The sequence below is a fragment of the Corythoichthys intestinalis genome, chromosome 14 (genome assembly GCF_030265065.1).
Source record: "Corythoichthys intestinalis isolate RoL2023-P3 chromosome 14, ASM3026506v1, whole genome shotgun sequence".
NCBI lineage: Eukaryota > Metazoa > Chordata > Actinopteri > Syngnathiformes > Syngnathidae > Corythoichthys > Corythoichthys intestinalis.
In genome coordinates, this window is record NC_080408.1 from 47815142 (window position 1) to 47842818 (window position 27677).

The window sequence follows — 27677 nt, forward strand, 5'->3', positions numbered from 1 at the left end:
TATATTTACTTATATTTTTTTCTCCATCCCTGTACCCATTTATAATGCGCACCATGATTTTACAAGTTGATTTTGGGGAAAAAAAGTGCTCGTTATATACGGGAAATTACGGTACAAACTAAAAAAATATGTACTGTACAGTCAAATCATTTAATGTTTAAATAAAAAAGAATTTTTTATTTTACAGCAAATGCAAGTAAATATTAAACGGACAGTACTTATATAGTGCATTTATCTGCATGGTTTCCATGTCCAAAGCGCTTTACATAAGCACACATTTACCCGTTCACACACACATTCACACACCAATGGGACTGCTGCCATGCAAGGCGCTGTCAACCCATTGGAGGCAAATCAGGGCTCAGTGCCTTGCCCAAGGGCACTTTGACAATGGACAGTTGTAGCTTGGAGTTGAACCGCTGACCCTTCGGTCCAAGGACAACTCCAGCTAACAACTGCGCCACGGCCGCACCAAGCGTTAAAGCATACGAAAATACAGTGGGGAGAAGTATCAAATACTTGTTCTCCCCACTGTATAATTTAAAAAAAGATCATATGCACTATTAACTCATTGGCTGCCATTGACAGCATCCAATTCATGTGTAACTGTGAGGGAACATTCATTCTCTGTCAGACTTCCCACTTCAATTGGATTAGATGTCTACTGGCTGAAACGAGGAGGAAACGACTCACATGACTGGACGTAGTGGACGCAAGATACTATTCACTACCAACTCATTGGCTGCCATTGACGACAATAATCCACTCCATCTGAGCTACCACTACCAGCTTTCCCAGTCCAAATGGATTGGATATCTACAAGCAATAAGTTTATTTAAAATTCATAGCAGAAGGATAAAACGAGCCATGAGATCGGACGCCTATCATCGCACATAATGAATGCCGGGAGTGCGTAGTCGCGTGTCGTGTTTAATGTTTGTACAGCAGATGTTTGTGAAACCTCAAGGTCTTCTGTGTATGTGTGCGAGCAAAGGCACGCAATGGTGTGTGGGTCTTTACCCTTGATGAGTTGTCGGCACGGCTTATTAAAAAAGAAACAAGTGTCTCAGTGTGACTGGGTGTCACAGTTCAACACGCAAGCATTCAACCAGTAGACAAAGCTACACATGCATGTTCAAGTGCTGAACTAGGGCAATGCACTTGTCATAGCCTATCAGAATTGCTTTTTTGTGTGTGTTTTCATTATGTTTGTGCTGTCAGTGCACAAAATTATGAATGAAAAATCAGCTAATAAGATATGATGTACACTGACGATAAAATGCTTACTCATTCGTTGACGGCGATAGAGCCCTCCCAGTTCAAACGGATTAAACGTCTATCAGTGGGTGGCTTTACGGAGCTGTTTAAGGAGCTGTACTGACTTCAAAACAAACAAAAAAACATTGATCTGTCGATATCTACATACCAGTACAACAATAGTTATTTTGTGTAACCGCGCCGGGTTTTCTACCAACAAGTCTTTCAACAATTTTACGATCTTTTAATATCTCCGGCAATGTGTTTGTCTCGGATACAAAACAGTATAGCCTCGCGCCTGCTAGGTTCCGGAACCAAACAGATATACGTACATTTACTAACATCACAGACATGCCCGATAAAGACGGTTTATTCTGAACTTTTGGAATACAATATTTTCATGTGTGGCGATCGGATTATCGATCGACATAAAACAACCCTCTCATTCACGATTGAATCTTATTCAAAATATAAGTTTTCATGTAAACATAGCCAGAGTTATAAATATTTGTCTTTTGAATTCCCCCCCACATAAAATAATTAAAAACATACAAAACTTTGGCATATCGTTATCCTGATGTAAAATGGCTCATATCGTGATAGAACATTCCCAGGGATTCTCCTAGCGCTTTATAAGCCTGGCGGGCTTCCACGCTTCTTTCTGAAACTCCTTCCAGTGCAAATGTATTGGACATGTATCACGGTCAATGTCAGTGAGAGAGTTAAACAATCAGGGAACGGGACAAGCATACAACACACACACATCCAGCCCCCATTAATGTTCCATGAGCACGTGCAGAGTGATAACTACAAGAAAAACGAGTGCAGGGCCTCTGGTGGGTTGAGGATGAGTGGAGAGAGGACTGATGAAAAGACAGCAGTGAGTGGAGCGTTCCCGCTGCGAGGCTGCTTTCTTCCTAAAGTTCAGAGCTCAACTGTTTGCACTAGTCGGTCCCTGCGTTGCCCTGACAACAACCTCGACCCTCGCTGGTCTCAACTGTCAGATGAGAGGAAGCACACTGGAGTGGACATCTAACATCACACAAATGACAATTTGTGTTGCCTGTACCTTTGTTTTGGGCTCCCGATGCTGATTCCAACACTTTGTGGATGCCGATACTTTACCGATAACACGTTTTTGTGGAAAAACACCCAATTTGTTTTTTGTTTTAACACTGGGGATGTCCCCAATCCGATCACGTGATCAGATATTGGGGCCGATCTCATAATTTTTAGAGGAAAGATTGTGCTTTTAAAGGGTACCACAGATAGAAAGACATTTAACTCGTAGGTCACCATTGTTGTTGATGTCGCAGGGTGGTGACGTCACATGGGTATGGTGCCGGACTTTCAAAGAGTCAATCTTTGACAACGTAAACATGTCATCGGTTCTGCCCTTCCAATTTGAACGCAGTGAACATTAATGAGAAGGACTGCAAAACCAAAATGTACAGGAAAGATGGGATGAGTCGTGTAGCGTTCATGTGTCAAGTTCGCTCGTGACAGCACTGTCTGATGTCAAAAACTGTTTGCAGATCTTCACGCCGGTAAACTATTGTGTGAGCCAACTTATTCCAGTATTATTATTGAGATAGCATACCGAGCTGTCGTGTGCTTTCCATATGATTAGGGTATATATTGAAAAACAGCAGTTTATTTTTCTGATAGCTCGTGCATAACAGCACATGAAAACTGAAGGAATCTGACCTGGCCAGACGGCCGGAATTGTGCCAGCAGAACCGCCGGACACACGCTGGCGCAGCTCCAATGGCCCAGGCCAGCGGGACCCCACAATCCGGCCAGAAAGTCAAACCCGGCGCGTTCACCTTTGTCTTAACCCTTTGTACTGACTCCATTTTGAAAGGTTTAAAGAAGGCTCACTGACAACAAGTTGACCAGGTCGACAGAGATCAAAACGGCAAGGCGAAACAGAAACACTCAGACGGGGAGGCAAGCTCGTTCCAAGGTCACCATATCAGAAGTCAACAAAAGGTTCCTGAGAAAAATGACAACGCTTAGTTAAACATTCAGTCTTTTGAAAGCTCTCGCGGGGCGGGCCGTGGGCAGGAAGAAGGGTGTGTCTGGGATTGTTGTCTGTTTGTGGATTGGACAGGAGGATTCAGGAGTTACTGTTGTCCGGGCAATGATAGTTGTGGATTTTGCCACATCAGTGTCAAAGGGGGCTCCTGGGAATCTTGTCAGTCGTGTTATCAGTTGGATATCGGGCGTTCTCCGTTGCTCCTTGTGTTGGTACAGTTTCCCGCCGGGAGAACTGATGGCGAGAGTTGGTACGTCAGTCTTGCTCATGACACACACGTTGGGTTTCCGTGATAAGAAGGTGTTGTGTATCTTTTATGCCTTATATTCTGCTTGTTTTCCTTAAACTATGGTATTAGTGCTATTTATTTTATTTTGAGTGTGTTAGAGTAATACAAACAGTTAGATGGTGCCTACGAGAAAAGGTACTATCGCCTTCAAAACATTGTCACCGCTTGCCTCTACCGAGACGTCTAAGGGGCTCCGTGACCAAGAGAATGTTGCCTTATTTTTGTCACGTAAAAGCAGAGGTCCAGATTGTTGATCATCCTGCCGATGTTCTCAGATTTATCTTACTTAATGAGATCTTGCTCCTGAATCTTGCTTGCTTCTCCTGTGAATAAGCGACATGGAAAACGAACAACTGTATTAAACTTAGTTTGATTGCTGGCTATTCCTATCATTTTCTGCCCAACATTTTGCCTTATTTTGCACATTGAGAGCTAAGAGGCAGAGAAAGGCGAATGGACACACTCTATTTAAACATTTTAGCAACTCGATTAGCTCAGCAAATGCACTGGATGGCAACAAATACACCGGATGGCAATATTTACTCACAATATACAAACTACTGTATGATGCTGGAAGCCATTATCAGGAGTCTTGTATTGGTTTGGTTTGGTTTTGGTTTCTTTGTATGTTGTCAAGACAACATACAAAATGAACATAAGGCATAATGGACCCGCCGTAAAAAGCAAACTACGGCGTCAGTGAAGGGACAAAACACACTCATTGGTTTGATTGCTAATTAATTCAAAACTCGCCATTGACACCTTGTGTTGTATTTAAATCACAACTTTACATAGTTAAAGAGTAACGCTGGAAGTACGGAAGCGTACCCATGTGATGTCACCTGCCCTGCAACGTTAACAACAATGCTACTAGTTAATTTTTTAATTTAAAATTTTACAAATTTAAAATGAAAACATTAAGAGGGGTTTTAATATCAATTTATTATAACTCGTACTAACATTTATCTTTTAAGAACTATATGTCTTTCTGTCCGTGGCACTCTTTAAGGTTTCTTTTAATGGCTACAAAACAGCAATATAATTATGATGGACAAGGATATTTTCACATAAACAAAAAAAATGTATGTTTTCTAAGAATAAATGGATAAATTGCCAAGGTATCGGATCGGTCTTATCAGCAAACTCTCGGAATCAGGTGACTTGGGTGCAAATATATGTGATCAGGACAACTATTTGCCGTATTGGCCCGAATATAAGACGGTGTTTTTTGCATTTAAATAAAATTGAAAAAGAGGTGGTCATTTTATATTCGCGGTCTTGACATTATACCCATTCATGACGCTAAATGATGCCAGATATCATTGAAGCGATGTTCTGTTATGACTGATCTCAGCTACTCTCCCCATTCACGACACTAGATGGCGCCAGATATCATTGAAGCGATGTTCTGTCATGACACATCTCAGCTACTAATTTAACCAGTTTGCATTATTTTATTGCAATGTTTTTCCTTATTCAGATTTGTTTCAAGACTAGTTAGACTTCACTTTGAGGGTTAATGCAGTTATTGCAATTTTGTTGTTTTATCACAATAGATTGGTTTATTTACATTTAAAAACCAGAAGCCATTCATTTACGAATGTGATTGCACTTTAGTTTACATATTTAAATGTTCAGATATTAAGACTTGAATGAGGCAAAATAACATGCTTTTTCTCTGAAATATATTGTTATAATCATTTGTTTCAGATGTACTGTAATTATTTTCTGTATAAAAATTAATTTGGTGTTCAAAAAGTCTTTTTTCAAACTTGAGTCTTGAATCGGGTCGTCTTATAATCAGGGCCGTCTTATATTCGGGCCAATACGGTAATACTTAAATTGCTGCATACTCATTTAAATGCAAAGTAATTACTATTATGACTTGGTCTGACATTGCTTAACTTATTTTCTGCCAATTACGCCTACTCGTGATAAACTCATTTTAAGTTCGTTTTTACATTCCAATGAGCTCATCATCCGCTCGCACTGATATGAACATTTATTGAAAGGTTTTAATGAAATCTACTCCAACCATCAAAACAAAGCGGCGTTACTTGCTTGAAGAAACATTGTAAAATCCCAAACGTCACGCCTATAGAATTCACGGCCAAGCTCTTATGTTGATTGGAGGCGGAACCAATGAATTAAAGCGCTTCCTCAAGCGAGCATCCGTGTCCATATTTTCCTCAGAATGATTCTATCCCTTTTCACCATTTTTACCTCCTCTTGGGACCTTTAATGGCATGTGTGTTAGAGCGGGTCGTATTCCGTCAGATGACCTGTCTCTTCCTCTGACACATACGCGCATGATTTCCAGTTTGATAAGCATGAATGACATCACACATCAGTTTTAAAGCAGCTTTTGCGATCAATAAAATGCACAACAATGTTTTATTTTTAACTAAACATGCACTTAAACCAAATGGCGGTTGAGCTTGATTTGCAATTTGATCAACACATGACTGACAAATTATTTGGATGTTTTGCTAACTATCGAGCAATAGGCCTATACATTTTTTTTTTTTTTTTATCGCACTCACACACATATTGTCATTTTAACTGGTGAGATATATAGTGGCATACGAGTAGTGCAAAGCCACTGCAGCAGCTCTCTATAAGTTGTTTACGATTCTGCAGCCTTGCATTTTCATTCACATCCTTACTTGCACAGTATTTGCCAGCAAAGTTGCATCGCCTGGCATGTCAACTTCCTACAACTTAAAGTTCTGAAATGCAGTGAGAGAGCATTGGGCTGTTCTGTATTAGGGATGCGACAAATGATTATTGGGATAGTTTAGTTAAATTAGCGATTATATTCTTTCGTGATAAATTTGCCTTTATACAGTATGAATTAGGCCTTGAACGAAATTGGAAAAAAATATCATTGCGATTTTGAGGGGGTTTGCGATATATTGCGATATTAAAAAGAGAAGAATTTTCACCAAACGCGAGCTGCACTGGTGAGGAGGAAGCTGTGAGAGGATGTGGCACTGTACTAGCATGAAGCAGAAAAACGAGTTTATGCTTTCAAAAAATATATGGCGGAAAAAACGCTGACTTTAAGTTCCGTTCTGAGGCCACAAATATGGCATAATTTCAAAATTGTCCTAAATGCATGTGTGATACATCAGTGGAAAGCTTAAAATCTCAATTTTCTGGGGGAAGAAAATTTTGAACAGGAGGTCATTTTCTAAAAAAGAACATTTTTTCTAAACCCCTAACCCTAAACCCAGCCGGACCTTTTGGGGATTTTATGGGTGAAACAAGGTAATTTAACAAGGGTCGCAATGCAGAAATCGCAGACATCAAAGAGTGGTCGAGATATTCTTTTTCAGATATTTACCCTTTTAAATGTTTTTTTTGTTTTCAATTTTTCTTTGTTTAGATCGATAATTTATCATTTTAAATATAGGGGAAAATGTGACAGTAACCAAAAAAAAAACACAATTAAGCGATAGTTATGCTATTTACGGACACTATTTTTTTTTATTGTGACATAATTTGTTTAAAAGCTTAAAATATGCGAGTGAATAATTTTATAAAATAGTTTTTTAAGCTTAATCTTAGTCATCAATTAATGATTCTGAGCTAAAATGACAGACATTTCGAATAATGAATATAATTACTTACCTTCTTTTTATGGCTGGGTTGAAACAAAAGTGGTTTATGCTGTGTCTGTAAAAGGGACTCCAGGGTAAAACAGAGAAATTAAAAACAGTTTGGGGGCCTAATGCGCCATAAAACTCCTATGGCAGCATATAGACATATTGTTTTATCAAACACAGCAGTTCTTTTGTCTTAAAATACAGCAGTTTATTTTAAAGAGGGGTGAAAGAGCAGAAACTGCTTTTTCAGCCTTGTCTATGTTTTCCTCCATATACTGTATATACTGTGTTTATCGCATGTCCTTGCAATGCAGGTATTGCGCATCCAAACACTGCAATGGCGATGTTCAAACGATATATCGTTCAGGCGTAGTACGAATTATATTATTGTTACAGATGCGCCACTAAAATAACATCAAATAACGTGCCAATGCTGTGCATGAGAGTAATTTACTTCAAAATTATATTACTGATGTAAAAGTTAAATCAAGTAAAATCCCCAAATTTACTCAAGTACAAGCAAAAAAGTATTTGTATATTTTTATACAAGATATAAAAAGTGAAAAGAACACTTGAGGAATGAATAAGTTCTTACAATGTCAGATTTTTAAAAAATTGTATATTTTGTTTTCTCAGCATGTCATTTATATTAACTGGTACCATTACATTGTACTATAAGCTATTACGTGACCATATTAGCCCCCCCCCCCCCCCCCCCCCCGAAAATACACAAAAATCTTCGAATTCTGACTAGATAAACCTACAGGAATGAAACATCACCCGTCCAAAGAGAATGAGTTTGCATGAGTGCCCTCTTGTGGAGAAAACATATTCCTACCATGAAATGAAAACAATTATATATCCCGTTTTCCCTGGTCTATCGGTGCCGAATAAAGAGGTTGAAATATGCACTTTTGAATAATCTTGATGTAGTAATGAAGTGCGCTCTGCAGAAATAGTTTATTTTTCATGGCATTAATAAATACATTAAAAAAAAAGAAGCGTGACTATTTTTACTTTTTTAAATTAAAAAAAATCACAAGAACATATACTTTTTCTTTTTTTTTTTAAATATATATATGTAAATAAAAATGAAAATAAAGAAAAATATTAGATATAGATACGGTATTAGATATGTAAGAAAATATTTTCTGTTTTTGATAAAAAAAATAAATAAAAGCAAAGAAAAATTAAGAAGGAAACAATTTCGAATAAGAGGCTACAACATTTTTAGTCTACAATGTCTCTAAACAAGTCATCGGCAATCAAAACAGTTGTATATTTTATAGTTGTAATTTACTAATCCATTACTTGTCAATTAGTCGATGAAATTGGGGACGCCTAGCTGGCCCTCCGGAAGAATGCGAAACTACGATGTGGCTGGTGACAGTTTGACACCCCTGCTTTAGCCAAAGCGTCTAGCGTCTACCAAATGATGTAATGCTGTGTCAGCAGTCAGGAAGGCAGCTACAGTAATACATAATTGATGAGTTCAACCATTGATTATAAGTGTTATTGACAAGAGGTGTGAGGGGAAGATGAAACCGTGTTGAAGTGCTGCTAAATCCATGTCTTTGTTTTCCCAAAAGATTGGAAAAATGGGTTCAGGAAATGTGAAACCTGTGTAGGTGATCTGGCTATAAGGCTGTTTCCAGGCAAGATTTATATTCCATAGCACAGGTGACAAACTAAGGCTCGGGGACAGATCCGGATCACCACATAATCTTTACGTGCGTCAAATACAAGCTTTTTGTTGAAATCATATTCAAATAAAATTTAAAAAGGTTAAAAAAAAGTAAAAGAGCGACGGTTACAGAAATAGGAGAATATATACACCCCCCCCAAAAAAAAATTGAATCAAAAAGGTATTTACAGGTAGTCTCTGGGTTTTGAACGAGTTCCGTTCCTAAGCTGGCGTCGTAACCCGAATTTCTGCGAAAATTGGAATTAACTCCTTAACTACCCCTAAATACCCTGTAAATAACTATCCTAAAACATGTATTATACAGGGTGTTCCAAAATGTTTGACCCCATGTCATATGCCAATAATTTTGACAATTTTCGTTGGAATGACCTCAAATTTTCACAGCTTGTGTAGAAACGTTTAAAGGTTTTATGTGGAACGTTTGGCATTTCTATCTTTTCATGTCAAGAAATGTCGTTCACTTCAAAAGAAAAGGCATTTTGCTAAGGCATTTTGTAGGCGGCGCTTGTATTGAACATCCATGAAAATCTGTCATAGAACCAACAAATATTGGTACATTTCTTTGTAAATTTAACCAATAAAATGTATGACGTTCAATATAAAGTGTACTTAGTTTCATTAAGATCCATCAAGTAGTTTCCGAGATATTGGCATTTAGAATGGGGTCAACCATTTTGGAAGACCCTGTATTGTGTTATACTGTATGTATTGTATCATTGGACTGTCCTTGCCCAGATATTCGCGCTAAATTCTAAAGGGCAGAACAGTCATATTGATACAATAAAGTAAAAAACATAAGATACTGTGAGTTACAATAAGGTACTGTTAACGCGATTATTTAAAAAAAAAAAAAAAAAAACGACTGGAGAAAAAATGGCGGACGAGTCTCCAGCGTCGTAAAGTCCAAATCACGTGTGTCGTGTATGTCGTAACCTGGGGAACACCTGTACTGTTTTTCCTGTTTGTTTGTTTGTTTATATATATATATGGCGGAAAACACTCAGGTGACTTGACATTCCACTCTGAGACCTATTTACAGACACTATTTTTTTCATTGTAAAGTAATTTTTCATTGTAATTATTTTTTACGTTTAAAATTTTGCAAGTAAATAATTTTATAAAGTCGTTTTTTAAACTAAATACTAGACATTAATTAATTATTCAAAGCTAAAAATGACATAATAATAATAATAATAATAATAATAATACATTTATTTATAACACACTTTACATTTGAAAAACAAATCTCAAAGTGCACTCAAAATGGAGATTCCAAATAATAAATGTAATTACTTACCTTCTTCTTATGGCTGGGTTGAAACAAAAGCGGTTGCACGGTGTCTGTAAACGTGGGTCTTCAGGGTAAAATTGACAAATTAAAAATAGTTAACAGCGATTCATGCCAGACATCCCAGGAATCTGACTGAACTACAGCAATTTTGTCGAGAAGAATGGGCAAAGATTAGTCCTGATCGATGTGCCAGACTGATCTGCGCTACAGGAAGCGTCTGGTTGAACTTATTGCTGACAAAGTGGGGGGCCACAAAATATTAAATGTGATGGTTCACTTACTTGTTTTATCTATGTACTAGTATATGTATACATTTCTTCTCGTTTTTGAAAATGTATCCACAAAAAAAAGATTCAAAAAGAGAATATTTATGTTTTTTAAACAAAAAACAAACAAAAGTACTGTAGTTTTGTTATTTTTCTTTTTTTTTTTTTTTCATTAAAATGCAAAATATTTATTTTAAAAAGAAAAATTTCCATGAAAGTTTGACACTCTGGTTCTCTAATAATATTTACTTTAGATATCTTTGTTTATTTTTTTAATATATAAGTTTTTCCCCCCTCTTCATATTAAAAACAAGAAGGAGGATTTGGAAATGTTTTTAGGTCAAGTTGATTAATTTATTCATTGGTTAAAATGTCAGTTCGTCTAATACTTGTGGCAAGCTCTAGTTGTTTCATCTTTATGAGCTATAAAACAAGAAACAATGGCTTCATAATCAAAAGCTTTGACGAATAAGAAAGAAGCTTTAATAGATTTGTCATTTGTTCCTCTTTATATCACGAAAAATTATTCAGCATATGGAAGACAATACAGAAAATGTACAATTCTTCTTTTAGATCATTAAAATGAAACATCGTTTTCTAATAGGATCAAAACTCCATTTAGTCAAGTCATTTATTCGAGGAATCGCTTGTATTTGAAGAAATCCAGGACTAAAAAAATGTTTCCATTTAACACAGTATTTTTCAAGTCATTGGCAATGAGTCAGACATATATTTCCCACAAACCTAGCCGCCGCAGCTTTTATCCTTGAGCTAAAATATGACTACATGATCCTATAGAAGCCTTGATATCACATATAATTATATTATTACCTTCCCTTTCTTTATACGCCACTTGGCAGCGGTCTGTTGGATGCTTGACGTGACCTTTAACACCTCTCCTCCTCTCTTACCTTGTCATTGCTCTCAGTTCATCCAGCTTTCATGCCACACACAATTACTGCACCGCTCACACTTTCAACGTGTGTTGAGTTGTGACGCGCTTGGATGCGAGGGATGTGTTGTAAAGCGTGTGCAATTGTCTCTTTGTTGCACAGATGAGCTCGTAAACAGGCTCATAAAGCCTGAGTAGAAAATATGATTACACAATGTCTTTTTGGAACACTTATGCAACAGATTCTTTCTTTTTTTTTCTTGAACCTCTGAAGTCTTTCTGAAGCATTGAGGATGATAGACGTCCAATCATGTGGCTCTTTTCATTCTTTTGCTGTTAAGTGAGATGAGAATGTCACTAGTAGATGTAAAATCCATTTGAACTGGGAATGTAAAATCCATTTGAACTGGGAACGTGGCAGTGAATGAACACATTTTATAATAAGGGTAAAACCAGAATGAAATAGGCGCCAGATACATTTGAATCATTTTTTAATACAGCTAATCAAACCTAAGAAGTATGGAGGACCAGGAGTGCAACAATTAAATAAAAAAATACACAATTAAATAAATAATTAATTTGTGTCATTAAAATGCTTCTATTTCAATATTTATTTATTTAAATATTTATTTCAACATTTACTTTTTTAATTTAATTTTATATTTACTTGTTTTAATATTTATTTATTTAATTCATTTTATATTTATGTTTAGATTTTTATTTATTTCAATTTTTATTTTCATTTTTATTGATTTGTTTCAATTCAAATTTCAACTTTCAAATAAATGTTGAAATTAATATTGAAATTAATAAAATAATATGGAAATAGAAGCATTTTAATGACACTTAATTATTTATTTAATTGTGTATTTATTTAATTTTTGCACTCCTGGTCCTCCATAAAGAAGTAGATAATAAGACATAATGCAAAAAAAAAAAAAAAAAAAAAAAGTTAAACCTTACCTTTCGAGTGAGGCAATGTCCGTAAGTGAAATTGGGACCGACAATAGGCCAATAAGAGAGCAGGGTCCTCATACTGAGCATGATGGACAATATTCTGACCAATGGGGCAGCAGGATCTTATTATCTATTACAGTACATAATGTCTTTCATATGCTGAATAATTTTTTGTAATATGAAGCGGAACAAAACTTCACACATCTATTGAAGCTTCTTCTTCTTTATTATTATTCTATTTTCTTTTAATTTTATGTTTATTTTAAAACACTAATACATTGAATTATTTTTCAATATAAATAAGTTTAAATAGAAAGGATGTTTTAGTTTAGGTGTCAAAAAAAAAAAAAAAAAACACACAATAGCAGTAATTATAATTTCTGTAGTCACAGTAAAAGCAGACTAATGATCTTTGTAATCCAGAAAATATATACAGTATATTACATGAAAAATAATGAAATGTGTGTTTATACAGTTGTGGTCAAAAGTTTACATACACTTGTGAAGAACAAAATGTCATGGCTCTCTTGAGTTTCCAGTTATTTCTACAACTGTGATTTTTCTCTGATAGAGTGATTGGAACAGATACTTCTTTGTCACAAAAAAACATTCATGAAGTTTGGTTCTTTTACAACTTTATTATGGGTTAACAGAAAAAGTGATCAAATCTGCTGGGTCAAAAATATACATACATGGATCTGAAAAAGCAAATCATTGACTTGAACAAGTCAGGAAAGTCACTTGGAGCCATTTCAAAGCAGCTGCAGGTCCCAAGAGCAACAGTGCAAACAATTGTTTGTAAGTATAAAGTGAATGGCACTGTTTTGTCACTGCCACGATCAGGAAGAAAACGCAAGCTATCACCTGCTGCTGAGAGAAAATTGGTCAGGAGGGTGAAGATTCAACCAAGAATCCCCAAAAAGCAGATCTGCCAAGAATTAGAAGCTGCTGGAACACAGGTGTCAGTGTCCACAGTCAAGCGTGTTTTGCATCTCCATGGACTGAGAGGCTGCCGTGCAAGAAGGAAGCCCTTGCTCCACAAGCGGCACCTTAAGGCTCGACTGAAGTTTGCTGCTGATCACATGGACAAAGATAAGACCTTCTGGAGGAAAGTTCTGTGGTCAGACGAAACAAAAATCGAGCTGTTTGGCCACAATGCCCAGCAATACTGTATGTTTGGAGGAGAAAAGGTGAGGCCTTTAACCCCAAGTACACCATGCCTACCGTCAAGCACGGTGGTGGTAGTATTATGCTGTGGGGCTGTTTTGCTGCCAATGGAACTGGTGCTTTACAGAGAGTAAATGGGATAATAAAGAAGGAGGACTACCTTCAAATTCTTCAAGATAACCTAAAGTCATCAGCCCAAAGATTGGGTCTTGGGCGCAGTTGGGTGTTCCAACAGGACAATGACCCCAAACACACATCAAAAGTGGTAATGGAATGGCTAAATCAGGCTAGAATTAAGGTTTTCGAATGGCTTTCCCAAAGTCCTGACTTAAACCCCATTGAGAACTTGTGGACAATGCTGAAGAAACAAGTCCATGTCAGAAAGCCATCAAATTTAACTGAACTGCCCCAATTCTGTCAAGAGGAGTGGTCAAAGATTCAACCAGAAGCTTGCCAGAAGCTTGTGGATGGCTACCAAAAGCGCCTAATTGAAGTGAAAATGGCCAAGGGACATGTTACCAAATATTAGCGCTGCTGTATGTATATTTTTGACCCAGCAGATTTGATCACTTTTTTCTGTCCACCCATAATAAAATCATAAAAGAACCACACTTCATGAATGTTTTTGTGACAAAGAAGTATCTGTTCCAATCACTCTATCAGAGAAAAATCTGAGTTGTAGAAATAAGTGGAAACTCAAGAGAGCCATGACATTATGTTCTTCACAAGTGTATGTAAACTTTTGACCACAACTGTATATTAGGGGTGAGCGGTTCACCAAACATGAATAACTCTGTTTGGGAAGACTTTGATTCACTCATTACATGGTTTCCCCTACATATTAAATATCGTGGCACACCGCCACACCAAAATAAAAGCCGCCACGGCGTGCAAAAGAGATGATTTAGTTTTATATATATATATATATATTTTTAAGGCCGTTTCAAACTAGCGTCAGCCTAGTGTGAAGGGTTCAGCGGCAACCTTGTGTATTGTAATGTCTGTAACTACACGAAGCCCCCTTAAGAGACGATCGGACGGGGGAGCTGTGACGTACAGGGAAGCGGTAAGGCGATAGCGGTCGCATGTTGCGAAATCCCGCTGTTATTTTGTAATTCTTTTTGGATCGGATTGTTATTTTGGATCGGACTTTTCGGCGAAAGTGAGCGGTGGGCGGCCGTCTTGGACGGAAAGGCAAGTTTGAATGAATTTGCGCCGAACTCTGACCCGCCACGCAATGTCAACAACACATTCAATAGCAGAGGGGCAGAGCATACGCTATCACGGCTGACGAAACCTTGATGAATATGCTTTTTCCCCCAAGTTTGGCGAGCTCTGGGACACTCGAAAAATGTCTCTCATACCTCTCCTTGCTAAGCTAAATGGTACCTCGATGTGTGCGTTTGTGTGGAAATGTAGTTCACGAACAACAACAACCACAAAAAAAACTATTCACCTTCTCACCGAAACTAGTAAAACTCTTTACACGGCAAGAATTTCCCCCTACACCTTGAAATGGGTCCATTACAAGGACGTATGTTTGGTCTCAATATTGTTGAGGACGATATAACAGCATAACCTGCATGTACACTTTTTGCTGGGGACAGGACATTAATAAAACCAAACTGATTAGGTGAACGGGGGTCAGGGCTACATTTCTCACCAATATGAACCTAATGAATTGATAGGCTAAATAATCAATGCAAAAATAAATCTGTATTGACTTGTACTAACTTTCACACTGCAAATTTATAACGTTTTAAGCTGATGATTTTTCGTAAATCTATTTGAATAATTTTTTCCATCTTGTTTTGAGTGTTAAAGACGAACATATTAATGGGTCAGATTATTCAATTTATGGTACTTTAGGTAAATAATACCATTTGTTCTTATTAAGCCCATACATTTAAAGGTTGGTCATTTTTCACCAAAATCAAGGGGGAAAATGATCTCAAATAATGTTTTGAACAATATCACTTATTGCATTAAAAACATTTCTGACGAAAAAAAGCTTTTTTTAAGATTAAATATACTCACTTTTTGCTTAAAATAAGAGTGTTAAGATCATTTTTCAGGTAGCAATTTTTCTTATTTCAAGAAATCTGAGTAAAATTCACTTGAAGCACTGACAGATAATTTCACTTATTTCTATTAGGTTTACACTGAAAACAAGGGAATTTAACTAGTCATCAGCCAATCAAACGTATGTTTGAGGGGGGAAAATGGTGTCACTGTAAGTCTAAACATAATGAAAGTAATTCACTTAATAATGATAGGGTCAATTCTATCCTTACAAAATATGTGAAGACAGTCTAAATGACCTCTATAACTGAAGTCATTATATATTTCAAATAAGATTGCCTAAAAGTTGGTGGGGACAATTTCAGCATCCTGAAAAGTTCCTAGTGTTAAGGCCCTAATGTCCCTATGCAAACCTACACCATTGGTCCATTAACAAAAGGACTAGTATTGTTGTGTTAATGTAGTATATTAGGGCCAAATAAAAGGAAAAAGAAGAAGACTACGAGATGTAAGTAGTACTATTGCTACAAGAAAAAAAAAGTTGTATTATTACGTAGGGTAATGTAGCTGTACTCAGCAACGGATTTTACGTACATGTACCGTAGCTGAGAGCTATGGCGTTAGCCTGGCTAATTAAATATTTCAAATAGATCTTTGCTATGGTTCTTCTTGGGAAACAAAATGTGAAAAAAAAAACAATTTGTCATGATATGACACAATTTTGCCGTGTCACGACATGGTGAGGTGGTCCAACTCCAAAGCAGCCCACCACCGCAGCTTCAAAAAATCCTTCGGCATACCCTGCACTATGACCACATTGTATTCACTAGAGATGTTCTGCTCCGATCACATGATTGGAAATTGGCCTCATCGCGCCATTTTATCAGAGGGTTAGAATGCGGTAAAAAGGATTGGGTTTTTAATTTAAAAAATATATGTATATTTTCCTGCTTCATCCCCGTACAGCCTCTCACCCTCCCGCCTGAAAAGCAGTGGGACCAAACTGTTGTTCTTGGTCACCGGTGCAGCTGGCGTTTGGTACTTAAAGTTAACGATGATTGACAGGTTTGTTGCTTTGATCTGGACAGAGACACCTCGGTAGCTCGACGATCAATGGCACAGATGTGTTAATCATCGTTAAGCTTAGTACACAGTCTGAAGTGTGCAGTCGCAACTCATTCATTGTGTAAGTGTGAGGTGGTTCTCGGCACCGTGACCGTCAAAGCAAAAAACAACTTTTTTTCAGATTCAGATCCGTACTCGGTATGAGCAGATTCTCAAAATCAGGTGACTTGGACTCAGGTGCAAAAATAAGCGATCGGGCTATCCCAAGTACTCATATAATACTGTTTAATCCAGGCTAAGGGGATTGATATATAAATGATGAAAATTGGCGTTTGTTAAAGAAATCCAGAAAGCCATGTCTATACACAATTGCTAATTTTATGAAGAACAACAAAAGTTTGCACATTCTGCGATTGAATTATTGCGCATGCGCACATTGCGACATCCTCATTATGTTGAATGCGTGGACAAGGTGGACGCAAATCCAAGGAAATGGGGAGGCCAGGCAAGGTGGTGATAAACTCAAAAATGTTTTAATAATCGTATCAAAAACACAAGGTTCCAACAAAAGTCCAGGGGATCCAAAACAGCAAGGCAAACAAAGCACTGGGTATTAAAACTTCAAAACCGAGATATAGACACTGGGATAGACATGAAATCGACAATGATGCAATAAGGAATGAACATAAACTGGTAGCTGGAATACACAGACAAGGGGTAGCAAGACAATGAAACAAAATCAAATGATAATCACGATGACCACACACACTAGGCACAAATTTAACAGAACGGAACTCAAGGCATGACACAAATGGGCGATTAGGGTGACTTGCAAAGTATCCCGTGGGCTATATAAAAGTTCCTCTAGCCATACTGTAATCTGCATAACAGAGAAGCTTGACATGATGGTTGTTGAGGGGCGAGAAGAAAGAGAGAAGCAGGCGTCTCTGCATATGGATGCTGATGAAATATTGATGATCAGCAGCATCGAAGGCTTGATGAGCACCTGACTGGAAGAAAGTGCATCCGTACACGTTCAATGAATAAACACCCGGACGCACACACAGGTGAAGAGGCAGCTTTTCATTATGCTTCCTGCTGGTCAAGCTGCCGCCTTCCTCTAATCATTTGTCATCGTCACCTCCGTGCTTCCTCAACTTCCATTTCCGAGATCTCAAAAAGGACATGTTGGCAGGAGTTTGCCAGGTAGTGAATAATACTTAGAGAAAAATAAATGCATAAGTCACCCCAGGTAGGGTGGACGTGCTAACCACTTCCACCGTGGCGCCTTCATAATGTGAATTAGTTTTTAAACAAGAATAACCTAGAAAAATGTTTTTCTTTTTTTAAATGCCTCATTGAGTGATTCCACTCAAATCCACTCACGCTTTGACGCTCACTCTGCCGAGAACAGCCTCACCCCACAAAGCACACTTCAGACTGGGCTGCAAGTTTCACAATAATTAACACATTTGTGCTTTTGATTGTGTAGCAGGAGTTGGGGACCGTTTTGGCTGAAAGAGCCATGAACACCACATTTTATAATGTAATTCTGTGAGAGCCATACAATATGTTTAAAAGTAAAAATACAAGTAATATTTGCATTTTATGTAATTTCAACACTTAAAGTACCAGGGTTCGGTCAGTCTCTGAATTCTTTTTAATAACATTGTTATGCTGTTGCTAATCAATGATGAGTATTTCTTACCATTAATGCGACCTCTGGTGCTGCATGGTTTTGCTGATGATTTTTCTTCATGCAGGCATTGAGAAACTTAGGATGCGTCTCTTTTCATGTTCACGAAGCGCCACGAATCCTGTTTTTCCCCACCATGCACAGTCAGTGCACACCGAAACAAGTTTATCCATTGGTAGATTTTTTTCTTTAGCGAATTTAGTGGAGGACTTGAATAAATTCTCCCCTCTTTTTGTCCATTTCATAGTCAAAAACTTGCAATCACGCCAAATTGGTATAAATTGCTTATGTCTGTTGACTCACCCAAAGCGAGAGACAAAACAGTGCCGCATTTATGTCCTTCACTTGCGTTGCCTCAATTTGATTTGACATCATGACGGTCTTTATCTGAAAAGTCATCAAAAACTCTCCACAAAGGCAAATTCCTCTGTCAGTTCCTGTTGAAAAGTAGGATACTCCTCATCTTTTTATCTTTTTCCCATCTTCTCAAAAGGGTTTCTAAAATTAGCTGATAAACGCGGAAAACGAAACTAAAAACGTGGGAAGTTTACTTCACGCACATGCACACATCGGCCGCTATTTTCGACAGCAAAATATGGCGACCCCACTTGAACTCTGCCTCATCTGAGTTGCCAATGCGATTGATAGATAAGTAAAAATATAGATAGACACAACATGTATGATTGCCACTTTCCCACTAAAATTACTTGTAACCGGCTTTCTAATCGCCAGTTGTAGTATACAGACTACGTGTCCCATGATCACCCTGCCAATGGCATGCGACTTGGGGGTGATCTAACGTAGCGCATCTAGATTGCTATTTGTTGATATCTAGTGCGAATTGCGCAAGTGTTGTCGGAGCATTAAAAAAGTTAAAATAGGCCACAAAAGTCACTTCTACTCAATACTGCATAACACCAGCATATGACCGGTGACCGTCGCTGTTTCGCGCAATGCGCAAAGGAGTATAAAGATTTTTTAATTAATTTTTTTAATAATTAAAGATTTGTCTGCGAGCCAGATGCAGCCGTCAAAAGAGCCAGATCTGGCTCGCGAGCCATAGGTTCCCGACCCCTGTTGTAGAACTATCAAGGCTTCTCTGGCTAGATCAAAGCTGCAAACCTGTCAATAATCGTTAACGTTCAGTAACAAACACCAGCTGCACCGGTGACCAAAAAAAAAAAAAAAACAGTTTGGTCGCACTCTTAGCAGGAGGGAGGGTGAGAGACTGTGGCGCTGTACGAGCATGAAGCAGAAAAACATGAGTATATTTTTTTAATTATAAACCCGATCCTTTTCACCCGTTTCCGATCCTCTGAAAAATGGCGCAGTCAGCCCGATTTCCGATCACGTGATCGGATCGGGGACATCCCTAATTTATATAATGCCATTTAATCCAGACTTGCTCTATATAAAAGGGAACCAGGATGTACTCACTTGCTGCTTTTAATGAAGTAAAACAAAATATTTTAAATAATACATAAAACAATTGCACGTCCTGCGATGTCACTATTGCGCATGAACACATTGCGATGGCGATGTTCAAACGATACATTGGGCAGGCCTAGTCGCAGGAATAATAAATTCTGCTCTAATCGTGAAAGGTTTCTTGGCTTTAGCAATACAGTTCGCCACGAGGTATGATGCTCTCAGTGCCTTCACTTTTTTTAATGTAGTGGCCCCTAGTCATTGTAACCTCAATTTCTATCTTGACAAGAGGCAATACTTTCCCGTTTAAACATGTCGTAACCTGAAAACAACGTTTGAAGAGACATTCGTAAGTAGAGGTACCACTGTATACAGTGGGGCAAATAAGTATTTAGTCAACCACCAATTGTGCAAGTTCTCCTGCTTGAAAACATTAGAGAGGCCTGTAATTGTCAACATGGGTAAACCTCAACCATGAGTGACAGAATGTGGGAAAAAAAACAGAAAATCACATTGTTTGATTTTTACATAATTTATTTCCAAATTAGAGTGGAAAATAAGTATTTGGTCACCTACAAACAAGCAAGATTTCTGGCTGTCAAAGAGGTCTAACTTCTTCTAACGAGGTCTAACGAGGTCTAATGAGGCTCCACTCGTTACTTTTATTAATGGCAGCTGTTTTAACTCATTATCGGTATAAAAGACACCTGTCCACTAACTCAGTCAGTCAAACTCCAAACTCCACTCTGTCCAAGACCAAAGAGCTGTCGAAGGACACCAGAGACAAAATTGTAGACCTGCACCAGGCTGGGAAGACTGAATCTGCAATAGGTAAAACGCTTGGTGTAAAGAAATAAACTGTGGGAGCAATTATTAGAAAATGGAAGACATACAACACCACTGATAATCTCCCTCGATCTGGGGCTCCATGCAAGATCTCACCCCGTGGTGTCAAATGATAACAAGAACGGTGAGCAAAAATCCCAGAACCACACGGGGGGACATAGTGAATGACCTACAGAGAGCTGGGACCAGAGTAACAAAGGCTACTATCAGTAACACAATGTGCCGCCAGGGACTCAAATCCTGCACTGCCAGACGTGTCCCCCTGCTGAAGCCAGTACCCGTCCAGGCCCGTCTGCAGTTCGTTAGAGAGCATTTGTATGATCCAGAAGATGACTGGGAAAATATGTTATGGTCAGATGAAACCAAAATAGAACTTTTTGGTAGAAACACAGCTTCTCGTGTTTGGAGAAGAAAGAATACTGAATTGCATCCGAAGAACACCATAGCCGCTGTGAAGCATGGGGGTGGAAACATCATGCTTTTGGACTGTTTTTCTACAAAGGGACCAGGACGACTGATCTGTGTAAAGGAAAGAATGAATGGGCCCATGTATCGTGAGATTTTGAGTTAAACTCTCCTTCCATCAGCAAGGGCATTGAAGATGAGACGTGCCTGGGTCTTTCAGCATGACAATGATCCCAACCACACAGCCAGGGAAACAAAGGAGTTGCTTCGCAAGAAGCATTTCAAGGTCCTGGAGTGGCATAGCCAGTCTCCAGATCTCAATCCCATAGAAAATCTGTGAAGGGAGTTTAAAGTCCGTGTTGCCCAATGACAGCCCCAAAACATCACTGTTCTAGAGGAGATCTGCATGGAGGAATGGGCCAAAATACCAGCAACAATGTGTGAAAAGCTTGTGAAGAGTTACGGAAAACATTTGGCCTCCGTTATTGCCAACAAAGGGTACATAACAAAGTATTGAGATGAACTTTCGGTATTGACCAAATACTTATTTTCACCATTATTTCCAAATAAATTCTTTAAAAATCAAACAATGTGATTTTCTGTTTTTTCCCCACATTCTGTTTCTCATGGTTGAGGTTTACCCATGTTGACAATTACAGGCCTCTCTAATATTTTCAAGTGGGAGAACTTGCACAATTAGTGGTTGACTAAATACTTATTTGCCCCACTGTAACTTGAAGGGAATTATCTCCCATTTTACTTCGTCTATTGACTTCAAGTAAAAACGAGGGTGAAGCTCGACTTCAGCACTTTCAAATGAGGGCTATTGCAAGCACGTGGCTGACGTAATCGCCTAGGCTCGTAAAACGGCGCACGCACAGGACACGCCGGCGCATCCACCGACCTCAGAGGGTTAACGTAGCTATGATATGGGCTTGATGTTGCAACCCTATTGATCTACAGTCAATTTTTGAAAATGTTCTACTATTTCAGCAAGGCCCTATAAAGAGTTAAATCAGCAGCAGCCGCAAGGCCCGCCGCACTCAACGCAAGGTTGGAATTGTACAAAAGCTCTACCTCAACTCTTTCCCAACACAACAAAATCCTTCCAGATGCGCGAAAACTAGCCTATGAAAGATTGAGCCGGTGCATTCACGGCAGCCTTCCACCCCCCATGCGTGTATACACAAACACACTGAAAGAATGTTTGTTTTCTCTCTTGCAGTTACGTTGCTGGACTCCATGTCGGCCTTGGCGGACCTGGGCTGGGAGGCTTATCCTAATGAGGGGGTGAGTGTGTTCAGCGCACATTACGCACTGGCATAAGCGGGCGCAAACAAACATCATGCCTCCGCCGCCGCATGTATAAGTTATGCACGTCATGTTTTATTTTAAGGAAAGAAGAAGGCGGGACTTAGAGAGAGCCGCAGTGCAGCGCAGTGCGTGTTTGGAAAGAGCAGAGAGTTCTTCGGCTCTCCTTGCTAAATCAGGAGTCTTCAGGGGGAATTTACAAATTATTTCCGCTGCGCTGAAAACTGTGCCGGGCACTGGAGCTTCCATTTATTACGGGTTGCGTTTTTTTTTTGTGTTTTTTTTTTTTGAGGACGAGTAAAGAGATGGGTAGGGTAAATATTCTTATGTAAGATGACACAGATACTGTATGCAGCCATTAATGATGACAGACGCCCAATCATGTGCTCTTAAAAAATAAATTAAAAGTCTTTAAATGAGTTCATCGCTAGTAGACGTCGAATCAATTTGAAGTGAGAAGCAGCAAATGTTATTCACTGTGGTCCCGCCGACTTAAAATGGATTGGACGTCTATTAGATAAAAAGTGTGAATAAAATGGCCTACAAAACTTGTCTGCTTCAGAGATAAAAATGGCTAAACCATACTTGCTGTGGTGACATGGGTTGAAAATAAAATATTTTAGTGCTCGTAGACTAAAGTATTCAAGATATTTCAAGTTAAAGTTTGAATACAAGATTACATTAGTGTAATTATATCAGTTTTACAACTTGCTAAATTTGACATGAGATGGATGCTGTATATATGTGTGTCACCACTCATGAAATCTGTGTACATGAATGCATTTTGACCACTTTCAAAACACCAGGATAAATGCAATACATTGAAAATATTATATTATGTCACACTCGTGTTTGTACAAATATATACTGAAACGGAAGAAAAACACAAATCGAAATGCAACTCGTGCGTGCCAAACCACCACAACCGGCAAAACGGAGAATCCATCCACCTCTGCATCGGGAATGCGTCCGTTTGTTGGTGGAACGAAAACCCTGCAGGCAGAAGTATTGTGGATTCTGAACACCAAAACAGACCACCATTCATATACTTCAAATGAGTCCATTGGTGATCTGTTTCGGATATTACGTCATTTTTGGTCGGCATCGGCTGTCACAGTGTTGGTCATATTGCGTTTTGTTCCAGAGGGAGCATTCCCGATGTCGTAACTGTCTTTCGTAACGAATTTTCAGTTGGAAGAAAAAAAACACGCACAATTTCTTAATGTTTAAATAGTCTACATATTTTTATGATTATTATAAATGCATTTACACAATGAAATAACGCTGGAAAAGTTTGTTAAACATAATGTTGGTCAAATCGTGTTTTTTTTCCGGAGGGCGCATTCCCGACTTCGTAACTGCAGCCAATTTAAGCTCATCAAGACTTTAAGATAGAGGTAAAATCGGGCCTAAAAAATCCAGCCCGACCCTAACTGGTCCGCGGGTATAATAAAGCCTGACCCGCATTTTGTGTGATAACATTTGTGACGATGTCTGCATGAAAGCCTGACTTGCGCAAGTCGTGTCCGTCGTAACAAATTCTCAGTTGGCAGAAAAAAAACGCACATTTTGTTTTCGTTTAAATAGACTACATATTTTTATGATCGTTATAAATTTATTTACACAACGAAATAACGCTGGAAAAGTTTGTTAAATATAAATAAACAGATGCGGTTTTGCGGACTTGCAGAGGGGAAGATTAAAAAGGGCGTATAGGCACGCCCTGGCTCTGCAATGACCATACAGCACCTTCTTTTTTTTAATCCAAATTATTTATTTTATAACAAGTATTCCTTAGTTTATCATTCATACATCGTTAATATATAGTTATTTCAAAAAGTCAGCGAGAAAGAACCCTGGCCCGGCCCGACGTAATAATTGACATTTTAATTTTGGTCATGTTTTCAGTTTAATTTAGCTGTTTACAGCTTGCTATGTTTATAATTGCAATTCTTGTTTACCGCTTTTCCTCTTACTGCGAAGAGGGAGGAAGTTACATCGGCCGCCGCTATGATATTTAAGTCATCAGCCATCTGCTGTGACCCGGGAATTTAACGCCTGCTTTCACGCACACATCTTCCCATGTCAGTCGACACGGAAAAATGTTTTCACTCACAACTGCTGCAAGGTTAAGTCCCGCAATATTCCCGTTGTTTTGGAGTATGTGATAGGGGCTTAAGTTACATCTAGATACTTTAGGTTGCATTTTATGGGTCATGCGAAGGCAGTGGACCTGCTTAAACATTTCGGTTTGCCTTTCGAATGAATGTGAATTTCGCCGTTTTAACTCAAGAGTTAGCCATGTTCACTGGGGTCTTGGCAGGTGCACTAGCGGCTAGCCTGTTACAGAAGATGGCTGGTCTGAGTCCTGTCCTCCTCCTCTTTTTGTCCATAATTATTTTGTGCGGGTGTGTGTGTTTAAAAATATTCTCACAGACTTTATAATGTTACTTTAAATGTGTTTTAATTGTATCTTCAATATATGTGCATTCTTTTGTCAAACACACTTAGTAATTCAGGTTAAATTTGATGTTCATTGCTTTATTTATTTAATATGATTCAATATGATCTAAATAATGGGTGCGAGAAAAGTATTAATTTTCAGTTGAAATGGCATTAAAAAAGGTCTTAAAACTCTTGAACTGAGATTTATCAATCCTGGGGGGGACGCTGTACACTAGGGAGAGTGGTGTGAGGCTTTTTGGATTTCCAAAACATACTGTTCACCGCCAAGAATGGGCAAAATAAGTCCAACAATCTAGAGACCATTGGATACGAACTGAGTAAGCTATGTGTTCTGCAGTATGTTATGTCAAATACTGGGATCATGGCATATGTGTTAATAAGGAGGTGGATTTCATTTTGTCGGTGACAATGCTCCCTGTCCACCAAGAAAGCCACTCTGCTGACGATTGGCGGCTTGTTGCACATCATGGTCACCGGCCGATAAAGGCGTGCCTGCCTATAGAGCACTATCATCTGCTTTGGCCCGGGGAGCCCCCCGCTCTTGTCTCCGGTTCTCGATTGTGTCTAGACTTCCACCCCCCTTCGGCCCTCTTCACGTGCCTGCCTATAGAGTGCTATACTCGGCTTGGGCTCAGGCAGCCACGCGCTCCGACATTGGCCGGTTTGTCCACCGAGAATGCGCCATTTTCGGTGTTCATTCCGAATCCCCGGCGACAAATACTGCCTGCCTGCCGGGGCCGCAGCAGAACGATGAACCGAAACTTGCTCGCCGTCGGGGGCTGGCTGATCGGTGAAGACAAACTCCAAACACCATTGAAATTAAGATGAAATGATGGAAAAATATGAACGTGGTGTGCGCGTCAGTGAACTGGCTCGACAATACAGCCGGAATATGTCTATGGTCTCGATGGTCCTCCTCCTAGATCCGTTTGTCTTTATAAATTAAGGTGACAATTATTATTGTAATGTCGGTAAAGAAATCACCAGCTTCGTCAGGTTTTTAAATCATTTATTTCAGACCTTATGCAACACAACACGACTACTGTCCGCCGTAGCCGACGCCAACAACAACATGACTAGAGAAAGTAAAAACTCTACCGCACCTCTCTGACTCTGTCGTCAGTCACACGGTGTCTTCAGGAACAGCATGCAAAACACAATTTCCACATTAAAACCCAAATTTCTACGTTATTATTATTTATGTAATTGTTATATTGGTTTGTATTTATAATTAATTTGTTTAGCTATGTATAATTGCTATTTGCAATTTTTCCAGCAGTATTATTTAGGATTTAGCCAATATTTTTGGGCAATGGAACAAATTCACTGAATTATAATGTTTTCTTACAGAAAATGCTGCTCGACATACGACCACTTGGCCTTACAAACCAGGTCCTGGAACGAATTAAATTTGCATGTAGAAGTACCACTGTATTAAAAAAAACAAACAAAAAAAAACAACAAAAACCACACAATTCAACTTAAAACAATTTTCTTTATAGGCAAAACAAATGCACAGCTATGTTTATTTAAGAGTGAATGAAAAAAAGAATAACAATTTCATCCGCTTATCTCATTTCCTCTCTGGATACAATCAAGGGGGATTGCCTAATCCTTGTTTGAGAGATAACTGATCTGATTAAAAAAAAAAAAAAAGATTCATTTCACTTTCCTGTCTGCAATTTGTAATTGTAAAGTAAGAACAAATGTGCCTTTGAGGAAGTCCATGTCAACCCAATCATATTGTCAATACAAGTAACCTGTGTACTCTTACTTCTCCATAATGAGTCACAGATGGAACACATTACACTCTTCTATAAGCTCATTGAAAGAAAACATACACAAACATAAACAATATGGCCACACAATCAATGCGTTTCTCGCGCATGAACTCGATACCCCTCCGCGGCTTGCAAATACAAGCTCTCTAAGCCGCGCTCGCTTCAGCTGCCTCTTTTCCCGCTCGTAAGCGTGAAACGCTTTGTGGCATCCCACAATTCAAGCTGAATAGCAACTCGGAAGCTGGAATCCAGTAGAATCTAATCAGTGCCATTCAATGGCTTCCGTGCGTGCGTGATGTACAAACTCACTCTTATGCCTATATTGAATTCACGTTGTCATTGGTCCTCTCTACGCTTCCACTCACGTCTCACTGATGTGAGGCGACTGCGCTCCGGGTTTGCCTTTTCGCTTTACCTGCAAAAGGAGACTTATGTAACTCTTTCGTGCATGCATGTCAAAAGTTTTATGCGCTTTCTCAAATCTTAGGTTTAAGATCATCCAATAAACAAAACTCGAGTAAACATAAAATGTTATTAATTAACTTTAATGCTATGTGTTGACTGATTAACTGCCATTAATGTTATAGACGTCCAATCCATTTGAACTGGGAAGGATGACTGACAGTAGTGATGAGTAAAACATAGACTTCCTAACCTATTGACATGACACAGGAAACGGGGCCGATTCGTAGGGGGCCTATTTTCAAAAATTTCAAATTCAAATATTTACAAAACCAAAACTACTAGTGATCTAAAACCAAAACAATTAGCCATTTATGAGTCTCCATGAGCAGCGGCATAAAAAAATTCAAAGTCGTTCCCTTGTAAAATCCCAATTAATTATTTTGTATATAACACAACTTAAAATGGCTATAAAAGTCTCAGATTTTACACTAGATAAACAAAAATCACAAAATGCAGAGATAATCATCTATATTTTCAGGATCAATAGCAATATTTAACATATCATATAAGTTTTTGACCAAAATAGCAACTTATTTTTATTTACTGCAAGTTTTCAACAGCTGATGAATCACTCAATTTAACATCAGAAACTTAATACTTGAGGAAAACATGCATAATCAATTATAAATAATATGTAAATAGATTATTAATAAATTCTATATACAATCAAAACTTATTATAGAATAGAATAGCCCCATATAATCATGGAGCTTTTCTGTCAA

The 27677-nt window shown here is 38.4% G+C and overlaps 1 protein-coding gene across 1 annotated transcript in view; it reads left to right on the forward strand.

The window, feature by feature from the left end:
- The window catches only part of epha4b (eph receptor A4b), a 291695-nt gene that overhangs the window by 23527 nt on the left and 240491 nt on the right, over positions 1-27677 (forward strand). The window contains exon 2 of the mRNA XM_057857051.1: positions 22158-22222. Coding sequence (XP_057713034.1) covers positions 22158-22222 — 65 coding nt within the window. The remainder of the gene's footprint in view (positions 1-22157; positions 22223-27677) is intronic.